General features: G+C 42.4%; 1 protein-coding gene across 3 annotated transcripts in view; it reads left to right on the top strand.

Annotated features, from left to right (window-relative positions):
• PALLD (palladin, cytoskeletal associated protein) overlaps positions 1 to 16,593 on the top strand; it is a 386,227-nt gene that overhangs the window by 331,986 nt on the left and 37,648 nt on the right. For 2 of the 3 annotated variants that reach the window (XM_021698996.2, XM_044912854.1), the window contains exon 10: positions 12,922 to 13,611. The exons of the other annotated variant lie outside the window; for it this stretch is intronic. In XM_021698996.2, coding sequence (XP_021554671.2) covers positions 12,922 to 13,611 — 690 coding nt within the window. The remainder of the gene's footprint in view (positions 1 to 12,921; positions 13,612 to 16,593) is intronic. 3 annotated transcript variants of the gene reach the window in all.

Raw genomic sequence — 16,593 nt, 5'->3', positions numbered from 1 at the left:
AAGGTAGGAGTTGTGGGTCAAGTTTCTTTTTTCTTTGCATATGGAAATGGAGTAGGATTTGTTTTTGCATTTTTATCATGTGCACTTTAAAGAATTTAATTCCAAAAGAGATAAAAAGGAATATTGTATAGAAAGGTCTGCAGTTACTGGTTATAATTACAAGTTCAATTTTAAAAAGAAAAAATTTTGTTATGACTACTCTACTCATTTTTCAGAAGCTATCATTATCCTTGTACTTTAATTCTCTAAGCCAAAAAAGTTAAATTCTGTTGGTCAAAAAGATTATGCCGTTGCCTTGTTTTTCCAACCAATTTCATAATCAAAACTTGATGGCAGTATTTTGTTATGGGTAAGAAACTAAAAATGTTATAGGCCGTTTTTCAGGGTAAATTTAAACTGAGTATTAGATCAGCTGAATGAAAAGGGGCTATAAAGACAAACTTTCTATCTTCAGGAGAAGGTGGGGATACTAAAACTTCACTGGAAATGAAAGGTTATGGATAAATTGGCAATTACCAGAATTCCTTAGGGAAAGCACGATGCATAGGCGCTCTGCCAAATCCCTCAGTAAGGAGTGACATCCTGCCACCAAATTGCCTTCCCAGGGGGAGTGGGTCTATTTAATGCTTTTATTTGGGTGCAGTGAGTCAATCTGAGGTCACCCACACCTTCTCTGTCCTGTACCAGAGCTGGGGCTAGCCTCTCTAGGTAAGTGCTGAGGCAATAATGACTAATGGTTTGAAAATGCACTAATTAGCAAGGGAGCCCATATGTCTAAGGTTCTTTCAGACCATTGAAGTGCATGAATGATTTATATATGAGGGGTGCTATTCCTTCTTCCTTTTCAAGTTTGGGACCGTTTGAGGGATGATCTGAGGAGTCAGAAAGAGAGATCCAAACCTCAGATTTGTACTGGAGAGAACTACAGGAGAAAAGAGATGGGTGGCTGAGCCAGGTGAGGTTGCTAAGGAGTAAAAGTGTAATTATTCTATAATTTTTACATAGGACTGTTGTCCTTAGACAATAATTTTATCACATTTAAACTTGAAAATGCACATTATGCTGGTACTATGTCTAGTCCGATGTATGGGTCTATGCACACATACACACACATGAATGTTGTAACTGTGTGAGGACATAAAACTGTTGGACAAACAGCTCCATGTGATTCTTAAGCAAGGGCCCACTCCTTCCTTTTCCGGGAAGAAGGAGCCCTTGTTGGAACCTGACTGATTTACAGCATATCTTTCCTTTGTTCTTTGGACTATTTATCTGTATTCTTGTTAGAAATGACTTTTTGGTTTAATTGTTAGTGAAAGCCTTTTAGTGAAAGAGGTTTGTACCTTGGTGTCTTCTTCACTTGAGAGGCTTAAAGGAAAAACCCTAGTTACTAACTGGAGCTCTGTCAGTGGTCTCCTGTGGGATACTTCGACAGATTTACTTGTTACTCTGTCGTTCAGGATGATCCAGGTTCCTTCCATCTATCGTTCTGTGAAATCTCCTGTTTACATCATTATACAGATATTTATACTCAAGTAGCTTTTTCCATTATTTGTTTTGAATTTTAAAAAGAATAATCACATGCAGGTATATATACGACTTCCCTAAATGAAGGACCACCTAATGTATAAAATTTGTTTTTAAAATCTAATCGTAAAACCCAGCGTCATGTGCAGTAAGCTTCATTATTTACATGTTTTGGAAAAGATTAATGAAGTATAGTAAAACAAGCTCAGTACTATAGGTGTATATACTATAAAGTTTTCTTCTTTCAAAAGGCATTTCAAGATGTTGCAGGGTTTTTATCATACTGAGATGTCATAAATATCATATTATAGAACACTCCATTCAATAGAATGGTAGATAAATGCCTCTCGACTATATACAGTCATATATAACCACGTTGAAACTTCATGTAGCTATGATACATTTCTCTCATTTTTTTAAAGAGTAATTACATTCAGGAATTGGGCTGTTCTATCTAAGAATTATTTTAGTGGTTTTAGTAGGGAGGGAACCTCATTTATTATGGTTCTTCCCAAGACACATTTGGGTAAACTTCAGTTACTGCTGCAAGGACTAGATCTGCCTCCTGAGCGGGACCATCAGTCATTGTTGCAGCTCATCCTTCGGCTTCTAAGGAATGTCAAGGTCAGTTGGTCATAAGCTAAGAAAGGTCAAAGCCATTTAAAATTTAACAGTTCTTTTCCCTGGTCACAAGTCCTTTAGTGCAGGCTGCTAAGCCACATCTCTTGAGCTTGCCAAAATGCATTTTTGACTTTTTTCAAGAATCTTCATATAAGACGTTGGAATTGGTGCCTTATATGCACAAGGTTAAAAAATAGTCAAACTGGGGCGCCCGAGTGGCTCAATCGTTAAGCGTCTGCCTTCGGCTCAGGTCATGGTCCCAGGGTCCTGGGATCGAGCCCCGCATCGGGCTCCCTGCTCCGCGGGAAGCCTGCTTCTCCCTCTCCCACTCCCCCTGCTTGTGTTCCCTCTTTCGCTGTGTCTCTCTCTCTCAAATAAATAAATAAAATCTTTAAACAAATAAGTAAATAAATAAAGATTTTATTTGAGAGAGAGTGTGGGGGGGGGAGGGGCAGAGGGAGAAGAAGAGAATCTCAAGCAGACTCTGCTGAGCGTGGAGCCGGACGCACAGCTCAGTCTCATGACCCTGAGATCACAGCCTGAGCTGAAATCCAGAGTCGGTTGCTTAACCAACTGAGCCACCCAGGCGCCCCGCTATTAATTTTTAATATTATTCTTACCAGCAAGATGCTGTTGTCAGGCCTTTGGCACTGACCAGCTGATAACTTTGTGTAGTTAATCTCTCTATGTTTCTATTTTCATATCTGTAAAATAAGGAAATTGGACTGGTTGGTCTCCAAGGTTACTTCCTTTAAAGTGTTAGAGCATTGAACTAACTTAAGCAAAAAAAAAAAAGGGGGGGGTGGGCGGAGAGGAGCAGTTATTTTGTACATGGAATTCACAGATAAAACTGATGTGAGGGCTATCTGGATCTAGGTGCTAAGATAGATAGCATCCCAGTTTTACCTCTCCTGTCTTTTATCTCCCAGTGTGGCTTCTTTTTATATATTGGCTTCCTTTCTGTAGGCTCTTCCATGGCAGCCAGCACCTCTGAGGGATTCTGTCCTTTTAGTTGTCTGTCAAAGGACAAAGAGATACATTTCCCTCTCGTCTTCAGTATGAAAAATCCTGATTGGCCGGGCCTGACCTAGATCATATATTTATCTTGGAATGATTTGGTGAAGCCAACAATGATTGGCCAGTCCTGGGTCACATGCTCACCCTGTGACCAAGGGTTGGGGGATTATGACTGGCAGACCCACAAGGAATAGAGTAGAAGCTGGTCTGTAAAGGAAGGGATGAATTGCTTTTATCAGATGAAGGGAAGAATGGTAGATAATAATAAAAGCAGATGTCCACTCCTCTTGGAGTTTCAGGAATTTAAGAAGGAACTTACTCCAGGGCGCCTGGGTGGCTCAGTCAGTTAAGCATCCGACTCTTGATTTTGGCTCAGGTCATGACCTCAGAGTCGTGAGATAGAGAGCCCCACATGGGGCTCCGTGCTCAGTGCAGTCTGCTTAAGATTCTCTCTCTTTCTCTCCCTCTGCCCCTCCCGCTCTGGCTCTGTCAAAAAAAAGGAAAAAAAAAAGGAAGAAGAAGAAGGAACTCATCCAATTCTCCACCAGCTAGTGAGTCATAACTTGCTTTTATGAATGCTTACCACCATGTCACCAACCAAGGGCCTCATTCTCCTTCCAGAAAGAAAGCATGGCCTCTACCTACACATTCTTTAACTTAGGATCAGCCAGCAGCAGCTCCCCACAGTCCTTCCACAACACCTGAAAAACAAGTCCAGATATCAGCGTGAAGTTGTGGGCAGATGGCATCAGTGCCTCAGATTCCAGCCCCAGCACGGTCGTCCAGTGCAGTTTTGTTCGCACTGCGCTATTAGGTCTTTATGACCTGCTACACAATGGACACACAGGGAGCCATTTCCTCTTTCTGTACAGGGACCGACTTCGTTATCTCAGGATGTAATCTATGCTTTGAAAAAGAACATGGCAGCAATGGGCAGAATGGGCCCTTCTAAAGAAAAGAAATGCCTAGAGATGACTAAAGTTCTCACCAAGTTCTCCAAATATCCCTGAGACCCTTTTCCTCAAGGTAAACATGAACTCGAGGCGCTTCTGACTGATAACCAAATAAAATGGAAAATGGGCACTGGTACAGGCTTCTGCTGCCTGGAACATGATGGAGTGCGCATAGATGCCAAATGGGGAACTGTGCTGCCAGCTTCACGAACACTGCCTTTTGGGGGATGGGAGTTTCGTATTTTGGATACTAAAAAACCAGAGTGTAAGGCCTGTCGTCCTCGTAAGAGCTCTGATTGTTTCACCTTTCCCATATTCCGCCCAGAACGATGCCTGGTGAGCTCCTCGCGGATAGCGACATCTACGAGCCAAACATTGCAGTAATCACCAGGAGAGCACAGAGAAGCCACACCTGGTTCTAGAAGATCTGGCTCGTGGGTGTGGGTGGAGGATGTGACCGCCAAGCCCTGACAGTGCCGTACCAGCCTTGAGGACTGGTGCGGCTTGCAGGGGAAAGAAAGAACTGCTAGATGTTACCGGGGAGGACTCCAAGGAAAGAGAGACGTTGAAAGGAGCACAAAAGGCTGAAGACAGCCTCGGGGGATGGAGAGAAATTGGTGGCGGTGGGCCTTCCCAGAGAGGGCAGGACATGCAAGAAGGCTAAGGAGGAAAACCCAGCGTGAGTCTGGGGGACAATGAGACTAATTTGGAAGGATGAAGATGTGAGATAGAGCAGGAGTTAGAAGAAGTTAGGGCTGCTTGGGGCCAAATTGTGGGAATCTGAATTATCATGCGTTATTAGGGGAGAAGGGCACCCTGTCTTAGGTGTGATGAGTTTATGTTCTATGAACTGGGCAACAGAACTGGAATTCAGGACTGGGGTCTGGGTCAGAGATGGATTAGGGAGTGATCGGGAAGTTCTGATGTTGGGGGGATACCCATAGTTAGAAGGCCAGAGAAGAAGCTGTGAGGGAAGGGCACAGTATCAGAGGCAGGAGAACAAGGACAGTGGTGGCAGTAAGATGATGGCAGCGAGAAGAGTGCTTCAAGAAGGAGGGATTGGGTACTTGGCGTTGTCTCATTCTTGCAGAGGGAGCAAGAGTGAGGAGGAGACAGGACTGACACTCCCAAATTACAGATCCAGAGTATGATGTAACCGGATCTTTATGGTCAAGGAAACACCTTAATTTGTAGGAGGTTTACAAAATCAGGCCAAAGGACAAAAAGGTTTTGTGGTGGAAAGAGGGTAAAGGCCTATTAACAGAATGGTGAGTGGTTCCACAGCCACTGAATCAGTTCACGGTACTGTAAGGGGAACATTCTAGCAGAACCGCATCCAACCCAATTCCCACAGGAGCTGTTCTGAGACACACAAAACCCCAAAGCTATTTTTCTTAACTTATGGACAGGATTGATCTGTAGAATTTATCTACATTAAGAAAAAAAATGCAATTAATGTTAACTGATGAGGTGATGATTGTTTACATAAGAAAAGTATCCTTCCTTTTATGAGATTTTATAAGAGTCATTTGTGGAGTGATTTTAGTTTGCTTCTCTAACGCCTTCAAAATCTATTTCTGTTTACCAGGAAATAACATACTCGTTTTTGAAAAACAGTTTCAATGGATGTGAAAACAGCATATGCATAGGATTGATATATGTATACGAATAAACACCTTGGACTTGGTTAGTCGTTCATGAGTTCCTTTTACAGTCAGTTTCTTTATAGTATATGTGCTGCCGAAGCGAGCACCAGTCAGTTTCTTTATAATGTTTGCATGTAACTGGACTAAAGAGTAAGGTTCATAAAATCTGAAAGTTTATTAGGACCTTACACATACTACATTATAAATTCCCATTTTCAAGTTGAGGAACTGGGTCCCTGATAGGATAAGCCAATTATCCAAAGTCATAAATAGCTGGTGGCTGAATTGGAGTTGAACTATTTGGCCATTTCTCCGGTTGACTCTGTGTTCTTGCTTGTAAATAGCCTGTGTGATAGCGGTTTTATCTGCAAGGTGCCCCTCCTCCCTCAGAACAATGCAGTGGTGTGTGTCTGCGTGCCGTATCGCGTGACGGAACAGCTAGTTTGTACGTTCGAGAAATCTGAGGATTTTACTTAAATTCAGCAAACACTTACTGAGCTTCTCACATGCGAGCACAAACAGATGTTGAAGATAAAACGTTTGGAAGGGGTAGAGAAGTGAGAATCGCTGTTTTGTTCTCCGAGTATATTAAAGCCATTTGGTGAGTAGGTACAGAATTTGAGGAAAGATTAACCATATGAAACCTTAAAATATGCCATAAATTTTTTGTCTCGTTATAAGACCTACAGTTAAGTATTTGTCCACCTTTTATTCCCCCGATTCTTTAAAATCTCAGAAAAATTTAATGCTTAAGACCTGAAAGTTCCTCAGCATCTGTCTCCAAGGGAGATTTTTCTTTGGTGTTTCAATGGTATCACTGATGTTGCCTCATAAAATAAAAAAATTTTTTTTAAAAATAAGTAATACCAAACATTTTCAATTGGGAACAGTCCACATTAATTCCTGTTAATGTCCGCTATGTTCACTCTGTTTTTCTACGAATCAGCAGCTGATATCTTCCTGCTGTTTCCACTAGCCTGTGCAGCAACAGAAATGAAAATTATTTAAGGCATTTAACTGTGATGTGGAATTGATGCTTTTAGAACCTGACCTCACATTCCTCCCTTAAAAACGGCTGAGGGCTGAGACGCCAGTGTTCGACCTCATTCGGATTCATCAGGCTTACTCATTAGGATTGCAAACACCATCAGAGTCTGTGCCTTATCACATACAGTTTAGTCGGGGTACAGTCCTTTTGGTAGGACTATAAATGCTTTGGACCACATCCTGCAGCCTTCACAAAGCCAAACGACCATTTATGTACCCCATTATGCCACAGAGAGTTGCACCTCCACAAACCTCTTAAAGGAGAATCCTCTGTCCGGGAAGCCGGCTGCAGAATTCACGTTCTGAGGAACAGCTCAGGTCAGTGTTGGCCCTTGTTAGGACACCAGCCCGGCCTCTCGGTCCTTATTCCCTGAGCTACATGAGAGACACAGCCATCCTCTGATAGTCCAGAGACGCTCCCAGGAGGATTATGAATTGGTTAGCAGTTGCTCTCTCTCTTTCTCATGGTACATGAGATGACTTCAAATAGACATCAACTTTATATATGAAGACATAAAGAGCTCCTGTTTTTCTGTAGCAGAGCCAAATGCAGTTCTTATTCTAAGTGGAAAGGACGAGTCTTTTCTAAAAGAGACCCAAGTCGTGTGCTGATTTCACTCAGGTCACTTCTTCCCTGAACCCTTCTATGTAATTAATTGTTTCATCCTGGCTCTATCCAGAGAGTCGGGATGATTTACAAGAGGCTCAGAATAAATTAAAGATCAAAGAATGTGGTTTTTATAAAGAAACCTATGTCATTTTGTAATATATGTTAAACACACATTCCTAAGCAGTGGTCAATTTTAATTTGATTTTCACATTCTCTTGTTGATGGTACTTTGTAGAAAATCCAAATCTTTTATCCCTGTCCTCTCCCCCAACCTTAGGGAGAATGTATTTAAATTCTTAGCTATTTTTGCACTTACCACCTCCCCAAAACCCAGTGTAGTACATTCTCATTTGGCTTACATTAACTCAGTTTAATTGTGTAAATGATTGTTCTCAAGATTGTGATTTATGTACCTTTTACCAAGGGGGCAGGAATAAGTTAGTGCTAAACAGAGCAAGTTGTTAGATACTGACCCTCACCAGGTGGACCTAGTTTATGTGATACGAAGACATAAAGTATGAGTAATAGAAACAAGAACAAGACAGTTGAAGTACTAATATAATAAAGTAGATGGAACATAATCAGCACTCCCTGAACTGAAGCCCTTGTAGGAGTTTTATATTCTATTTTATAAGTTCCCAGAGTTAATATATTGAGTTCTCGAATACATCTGATACTGAGCTAATCCCAGCCAGTGTTGTGGAAACACCCAGTTTATTCCCTAATTCACTTATCTACCTTCATTTGAAAATGCTTAGAATTCCCCAGTCCAGTATGGGGCCCTCCTATCGTAGGCCTACTCTACTTGAATGTACCTGATGAACTGAGACGGGTATAGAAATTGCAGCCAGAAATTAACCCGGTTTCTGTCACTGACAGTGTGTGTCCTCCAGTGTGGTGTTTGGTTGTGTGTTGTGAGGATGTCGGGTTAGGGGTTAGTGTTGCGAGGATGCTGGAGGTCATCGTCCTTGCCTTCAAAGTGCTTATAAATAGGACCAGCAGAGCTCTTGGTTCAGAGGGTGCTGTCTTGCACCTCTTCATCATACAGTGGCTTCTGTATCACACAATAAAAAATGAAAGAAAATATATAAATCAACAGCATATTTATTCTGAAAGCACAAATGTTTTCCAGCTTCAAGATCCCAAGAGTTTCTCCAGACAATTATAAATACTCAATCTTTATTAATAGGAGCAAAGGATAAATTACTTCTTGCAATCCAGACATTGCTCCAGAGAGACGTACTGGGAATTTCCAATTTACATAAAAGTTGTTTTCCAGAAGTTTACTTTCACATCATTTATTTTGAGCTTGGGCTGCAGTTCCCCAGAGAAAAAGTGATATGTAGTAATAATAAGCTAACATTTTAATAAACCTTTTTTTTTTCTTGTTTATTGAGCACTTTGGAGAGAATGAATGCAAGGCTTTCGAGCCAACCAGCCCTTCACATCCAGGTTCTGCCCTTAGACAAATTACTTGATCTCACTGATCTATGGGGAGTTTTTTAAATGGGGATGAAAATACCAACCTCCCAGGATTGTTGAAAATGAGACAAGCCAGTGCCAGGTGCATGACTCGTGCTGTCTCTCATCTCCTGCCTTTGCTGTGGTTTTATGAGTATAAGAAGGACCACCACTTGCGGTGGGAACAGATAAAGAGGAAAATCCCCTTGCACTAAGTAGGACATTATCTCCATTTTTTTAGGGTTCATTTTGTACAGTAACCCTAGCTGATGTGGTGCTTCTCTCCTGCCGTGGAATGTTTCTTGAGCTCACGATGTGAACCAGGCACTGTTAATCACTGTTAGTGACCCCACAGTTAGTAGCTGGTGGAGCTCGGTTCCCAGTCAGTGCCATCCAACTTGAGTCTAGCCTTACTCTCCTGTACCACACTGTCCCTTGGTTGGGTACGTTTTTCCAAGGCAGCTTTAATCTAGTGGCAAGACAGATTACTGACGTGGAAAATAAACTGGGTTCTGCATCTGTCTCTATCCCTGTCAGATCTAAACCTTTGCCCCATCCAATTGTCTGTAAAATAGTTTTAGTTAAAATCTGTGTCCAAACCATTGGTGTGGGGGGAGGAAGGCTCTTGATTTTCTGTAACATAAGGTTAGTATATTCCCTTTCTGAGCTGCCAAGATCTCATCTTTGTACCATTTCACCGTAAAAAGAATCAAGTTTGAAGTCAGATATTCTTAAATGTATTCTTAAATATGTAAAAATTTAAAACTTTGATGATTCCGATCCTTAAGGCCCTCATGCTCTGGCTGTGTGGAGGCATGAGTGGAGAAAGTTCTTGGAAAGATGACCACAGAATTTTTTTTTTTTTTTTTTAAATCACATTGGAGGTGGTGAGGGTTCTTCCATGTTGACATGCCTGGTGCTGTTAAAGAAACCAGACACAAACACAGATCTAACCTGGCTCAGCAGGTAACGTGCTCTGTGACCTTGAGCATGTTGCTTGAAGTTTCCCCATTTGTAAATGGGCTGTGACAGGTGTGTAACAAAAAGTCCAGACATCTCATTTCCTTAAATATTGAAGCCTTTAGAATTGAAGGAGGGGTGGGGCGCCTGGGTGGTTCAGATGGTTAAGCGTCTGCCTTCGGCTCAGGTCATGATCCCAGGGTCCTGGGATCGAGTCCCGCATCAGGCTCCCTGCTCCACGGGGAGCCTGCTTCTCCCTCTGCCTCTCTCTCTCTGTCTCTCATGAATAAATAAATAAAATCTTAAAAAAAAAAATAGAATTGAAGGAGGGGTAAGAGTAGGAAATTTCTTAAGACTTTTTGAATTGGGGTTGTGGTGGAGGGAGGGAAAAAGGCTGGGGGTGGTGGTTGAGGGAGTAGTTGTGCAAAACCAGACTTTAATATGCCGATTAAAGTGTCGTCCTTGCAACTAGGGCTGTCCAGACGCCTTAACTTTTCAGCCTTGACACAGTATTTCCAAGAGGTTCAATGCAGTTTCATTTCCAGAAAAAAGACAGCCGGAAAAAATGGGGAAACCAGAAAAGTGAGGAATTTTTATAACATTTAAGTAATTTCCAAAGGCTCTTCTGGTACCTTTCATTCCCTTTGCCTTTTTATCTCTGTGAAAATGAACTTTTATAAAAATAATGTAACGAGGATGGAGAAAATGACTTAGAATTGTGCATTTCATCATCTCAGAATCCAGGTGTCAGATCCATTTAACTCAAGTATTCTTTAAAATATTATGATCTGCCAGAAATCAAGCCAGACACTTCATGATTCAAAATAACTGTTTTACTCTCCCTTCCCACCTCTCCAGTTCTCTGTGTATTTCATTCTTCACCCAGTGCAAAATGGGTGAGTAGAAACCCTAGCAAAGTTCTTCACTGCAGTTATCTACTAGTAACTAAATCACTAGAATGCCTGTTCATTTCTTGTGAAATGCTACATTAAGACTTTCTTGAATTGTCACTTATTATGAAAAGTAGCATCTCAGCAGCTTTAAGCCCACATGGGTTAACAAACTTGGTGGTGGTTCTTAATGGCCAGATGAGTAGGCTTGACCCCCGGGAAAGTTAGAATACAGTGGTGGTCTGGGCTTGCCTGCCCTGGCTTCTTTGAAGACTGGCTTCTCAGGAGCCACTCCCTAATCGTGGGGCAGAGGAGTCCTCGCCACACATATAGGGAATGATAGGAGTCTGCAGCAACCTCGCCAGAGCCACTAAACATGGCTATTTGCTGATGCCAGGCCTAACTCAAAATACCTTAAAACACAGCTGAGGCCATGGTGAGCCCAGCTGGCCAGAGTTAGGGGAGCAGTGCCTCTGAGGAGGGCCACCCAGACCACTCCCAACCCAGGTGCACGGGTGCCCTGAATGTTCATGATGAACATTCAAGGACTAGGATGCATTAGGTAGGAAGTAAGGTGATAGAACAGGCAGGAAGCTCGGAAAGGAACATTTGGGGATTCAGGATGAAAGTGCTAGATGATGGGTTTTAGAGCTGTGTTGGGTGGTTTTTATGAATTCTATTCTGGGGCCAGTTCTAAGTACACGAATGCAGGAGCACATGTGCTGGACAGTGGACCCAAACCACACTGACGTCGGGAACTTCAGCATCTGGTGAATCCTAGCAGTGGCATGGCTGCTTTTAAAACGCTCCAATTGAGTCCCATAGGACTGACCCCACAAAGTTCTTTGTTGAAATCTTTGATGCTCTGCACAGATTAAGCATATAGAGCCATCTGCATACTTCATATACATAATAGAACCATCTAATTTATACTTTTCGGTTCCCAAGAAGCATTTCTTGTTCTTTTTGTGGATTTAAGTGTAATTACTTTACTGGATAATTACAGAAGGGGATGGAAGACACAGGATGTTCCTACATACTTGCTAAGAGAGCTAAATCTTTTTGGTGTTTTTTGTTTTTTACTTTGATCAGCAGCTTCAATTCCTTTCATTGCTTTGAGTTTCTGAAAGCTTGATTTTGAAAATTAAATACTTAGGGATAAGGAAGTTTTGGGGTTATTTTTGAGTTTTAAAAGGGTTAAAGTTAGTAGGGCTTTGCCTATCCATGGCTGATCTAGCTGCTTGTTATACTGCCACCTTCTGTTGAAGTTTCTTTTGACAGGCATTGGTGACTGAATAAAGGAAAGTATCTTGGATGTAAAATTCAGCTAACCAGGAAAGTTTGATTGAATAAAACAGTAAGCAGCTAGCAATTAGCTAAAAACTAACTCAACTTTTGTAAAAATTAAAATTCAAACTATCTCTTCTCAATGGAAAGTACTTGAGGAATTAAAACTGCATTATTATTTTAAAGTTGTTATTGCTTATTGAACACCTACATACTAAAGATAGGTGTCATTTGTGTATTTTAGACATGGTACAAAATATCAGTGTGTATTAAGGTTTGTATAAATAATTGGCAATTCAGGGTTTACTAAAATTTTGGTGACAGTAAATTCTGCATATGTTTTTGTAGGCAACAAATGCAGAAATTAAAGTAGATATCCCCCCCCCCAAAATCACCCTGTGATATTTACTGAATGCAGAGTTGACAGCCCGAAAGTAGGCCAATTGGACTAACCTAGATCTTCCAAAAATAACTTGACTTCTCTTTCAACTTTCTCTTTATGATAGACTTCTCTTCCAAAAATTTGACAAATGAGAGGACTGAGAACTCATGTCAAAAGTTTTTCTCTTCATATTTCTGGTTCTGTTAAAATGAAATATGGTTCCTGGAAGTCAGACAAAATTTCCATCACTGGATTTTGTAAACTGATTTGGATCATCTTAGGTAAAACTTAAATTAGACCTTGCGGTAAGTGATTATACTTAATTGGCTTAGCGCTTGGTCCAGAATTAATAACGGGCAACACAACTTGTGCCTTATTCAGACCAGGTCGTAGTTTGGAGCTGGCGTACATCGGAAGTTCCGTCCACAGGTTAACCTCACTGCCCCAAATAAACATTCCTTCTAGTTCCCTCTCTGAAGGTGTCGCTTTTCTCTCTCTCTCTCCCCCCTGCTCTCTCCAGGGACCCTCTGAAAATCCAGCAACTCCAGAACCAAATCCGACTCGAGCAGGAGGCCAGTGCGCGGCACCCCCCGCCCGCCGGCGCCCCGCGCAGCGCGCCCCCCTCGCCGCCCTTCCCGCCGCCGCCCGCCTCCCCCGAGCTCGCGGCCTGCGCGTCGCCCGCCTCCGCGGAGCCCATGAGCGCACTCGCCTCCCGCTCCGCGCCCGCCATGCAGTCCTCTGGCTCCTTCAACTACGCGCGCCCCAAGCAGTTCATCGCGGCCCAGAACCTCGGCCCCGCGTCGGGCCACGGCACGCCGGCCTCCAGCCCCAGCTCCTCCAGCCTCCCGTCGCCCATGTCCCCGACCCTGAAGCAGTTCGGCCGCGCGCCCGCGCCGCCCTTCGCGCAGCCCTTCGCGCAGCCCTTCGGCGCCGAGGCCGAGGCTCCGTGGTGTGCGTCCTCGCCGTCGCCCCCGCCGCCGCCGCCCCCCGTCTTCAGCCCCACGACGGCCTTCCCGGTGCCCGACGTGTTCCCGCTGCCGCCGCCGCCACCACCGCTCCCCAGCGCGGCCCCGGCCGCCCTGTGCGCCTCGCCCACGGCCCGCTTCGGCCACAGCCAGACGCCCGCGGCCTTCCTCAGCGCCCTGCTGCCCTCGCAGCCACCGTCGGTGGCCGTCAACGCCCTGGGCCTGCCCAAGGGCGTCACCCCCGCGTGAGTGACGGCTGCACGCCCCCCCCCCCCGCTTGCCCGCCCCACACACCCCTACCCTGGTGCGCCCGCTAATCCACAACCCAGTGGTAGCGCTCTACCATTTTCGCGTCTTTCCTTCCGTCCAGTGTTTAGATTCTTGTCACGGCAGCTTTACCAGACTATTTTTGCTCAGCTCCTTTACCGTTACCAAGATCAGTACTTAATCTTCTGCGTTAAACAGTAGAAGACTCGTCAGAAACTACCCAAAATCTATGCAGGGCTCTCAACAGTTTTGCTGATAGTGGCGTTAGCTACCACATAGAGCATCGTGCTAAGCAATTCATGTATGTGACCTCATTTGATACACTCCTAAGAGGTATCACTGCCCCACTTACAGCTGAGGATTCCAGTAGGTAAAGAATTTGCTCAGGGTCACAGTACCACTCAACGGAGATTTGAATTCATGCCTGTCTGACTCCAAATCCATGCTCTTACCAACGAACCACGTATTTTAATCTCTCAGCTCAGTATTACAATTTTATAACTGTGGAGGGGCTTGGTTATTAAGTAAACACCTTATGTTTTCGAAATATCTAAATTAACAGAACTAAAAAGTAAGCCTTTACATATATGTAGTAATTGAGCAGAAGGAAAAAAGACACGTAAATGTCTTCGTGTTATCCATACAAGTAAGTGAGGACGGGTGCAATCTAGTGAAGAAATGATGTACCAGTTCTGTCCCTGTAATCTCTAGGTAAACTACCTGGATCCTCGGTCTCAGTTTTTCTGTTTGCAGATTATCTAAGTACTTGTCTTTCCTTATGTCACAACGATGATGTGGCAGCTGTCTAAAGTCTTTAAATAGAAAAATCTATGAGGAGACATAAGATGACATCTACAAAAGTGCATTAAAGCCTTGAAAAGAAATCTATCATATAGGTGTTTGGCACATATTATTGATGACTAAAAGCTAGCACATACTCATTTTACTGAAGAGTTCAAAAACAAGTACGCATCAGCAAGAGTCAAGCCAAATTCCTGTATCTCCGAAATAAACTCTGAAACCCTACTTCAGAGTCTCCCAGAATCCAAATATTGTTCAGAGAGAAAAGAAAGAAATTCTACTAAAGAATAAAATGAAAAGACCTAAGAATTTAGGTTCTTTTCATTCATATGAAAAGGTTTCCCACTTGGGGATGTACTATACTACCTTAGAGATGAGCATTGCTATGCTTGACTTTGACAAGATGTATTGAGCTTCTGTTAGCAATGTCTTGTTTCGATAGGCACTTTCTAAATGTTGATTACATGAATTCTATATTTGAATCTGGCTTCTTCTCAAATCTTTATTGGAAAAAGCTCAAATGAATACATAAATAAGTAGAATAAAGGAGGTGAGTTTATATAGTAATGTAATAACGGGCTTCTACTGGAAGTTGAGTGACTCAACTTGGCTGAGAAAACTTTTTTCTCCCCTATTTGTTGGTTTTCTTTTATTTGGCTGCTAGGAAATGAAGTATTCTCTTGCCACAAAGAAGCTAACTGTTAGATTCAAGAAGTGGGAGTTTACTGCATGACACTGTTTTGTCCCTCTTACTAGGAAATGGTACCAAATCTTGCCTCCCAGGAAGATAAGCACTTATCTGTGTAATATTTCTCCTACTGAACAAAGACTAGACTATCAAAGGTGTTGGGTCGTCATGCCTTTTATTATCTTAAGTAGAAAGTTTTTTCTGATCTTTGAAATTCTCTTAAGAATATATGCAGTTCTAAGAGCTTACCTCAAGTAATAGAAGCATTTGTCTCTTACCTATCATAGTTATTAATTTTATGGAGTAAAATACTTTAAAATTGTTACCACTAAAGAATCTAGCAGCTCCTGCCATTTCTTAAAAATGAATGAAGTCATGCTAGTTTTGTGGAAACTATGGAAAACTGTACCCAAAGATAGACACTGTGACACCAAAGGTAAATGGCCATATAGGCTGCAGATTTTTATCTCTATGCCAGTCCAATAGGCCATCATTATATGGTTACCCTTTTGTCTCCAAGGAATTTTCCATTTGCTAAATCACACATACTTCAAGAATTCATTCTTCTGGTTTGATACATGTGACTTTTGGAACATGTTTCTCCTCTGGTATATTATGGGATCCCTCATTTGCGTTCTGAATTAAAAATGAAAAGATAGCTATTTTTCCATCATAGTAATCCAAATGATTTGCCAAAGACCGAATGTCCCTGTTTGGGATGCCATGACTACAAATTATGGCATCCTTGAACTTGTAGGCATTGGCAAACTGTTGTCAAATGAATCTTTTTTTTTTTTTTTTAAAGATTTTATTTATTTATTTGAGACAGAGAGAATGAGAGACAGAGAGCATGAGAGGGAGGAAGGTCAGAGGGAGAAGCAGACTCCCTGCCGAGCAGGGAGCCCGATGCGGGACTCGATCCCAGGACTCCAGGATCATGACCTGAGCCGAAGGCAGTGGCTTAACCAACTGAGCCACCCAGGCGCCCCGTCAAATGAATCTTTTAAATTACTTTCATTTATATTTCACTGTGAATTTGTAATTATGATAGCAAATTCATTCCACTTATATGTGTAATTTATCTGGTTGAATGGTTTTGCCATATTTGTCAAGTACCAGTAAATAGATTGATTACACATGACTCAGTAAGTAGAAATATGGTAAGTTGTTTTTTGGGTGGTTTTTTTTTTTTTTTTTTTTTGCCTGCCTTGTTTTATCAAAATCTTAAATATAAGTGTCACTTATCTCAGTTTTCTTAATCATCAGTGGCATACTAGTTGTTTTATTCTGTTTGTATGTTTAGCATTGTCCTCATTTTAATCCGGAAAAGGGTAGGCTGGTCATGCACTAAGTTTTTAAATAGTCCATGAAGGTAAGGTTCTATTTCTCACATGTCTGGGTAGCAGAAGTCAGACAGTCAGGGAACAAAGGCCATGGATGCCAGGGTTATAGCACAAGGCCAAGAAGGCCA

The sequence above is a fragment of the Neomonachus schauinslandi genome, chromosome 2 (assembly GCF_002201575.2).
Source record: "Neomonachus schauinslandi chromosome 2, ASM220157v2, whole genome shotgun sequence".
NCBI lineage: Eukaryota > Metazoa > Chordata > Mammalia > Carnivora > Phocidae > Neomonachus > Neomonachus schauinslandi.
Note: the sequence above shows the minus strand (reverse complement) of the source record. Positions and strands in the feature narration are given on the sequence as shown.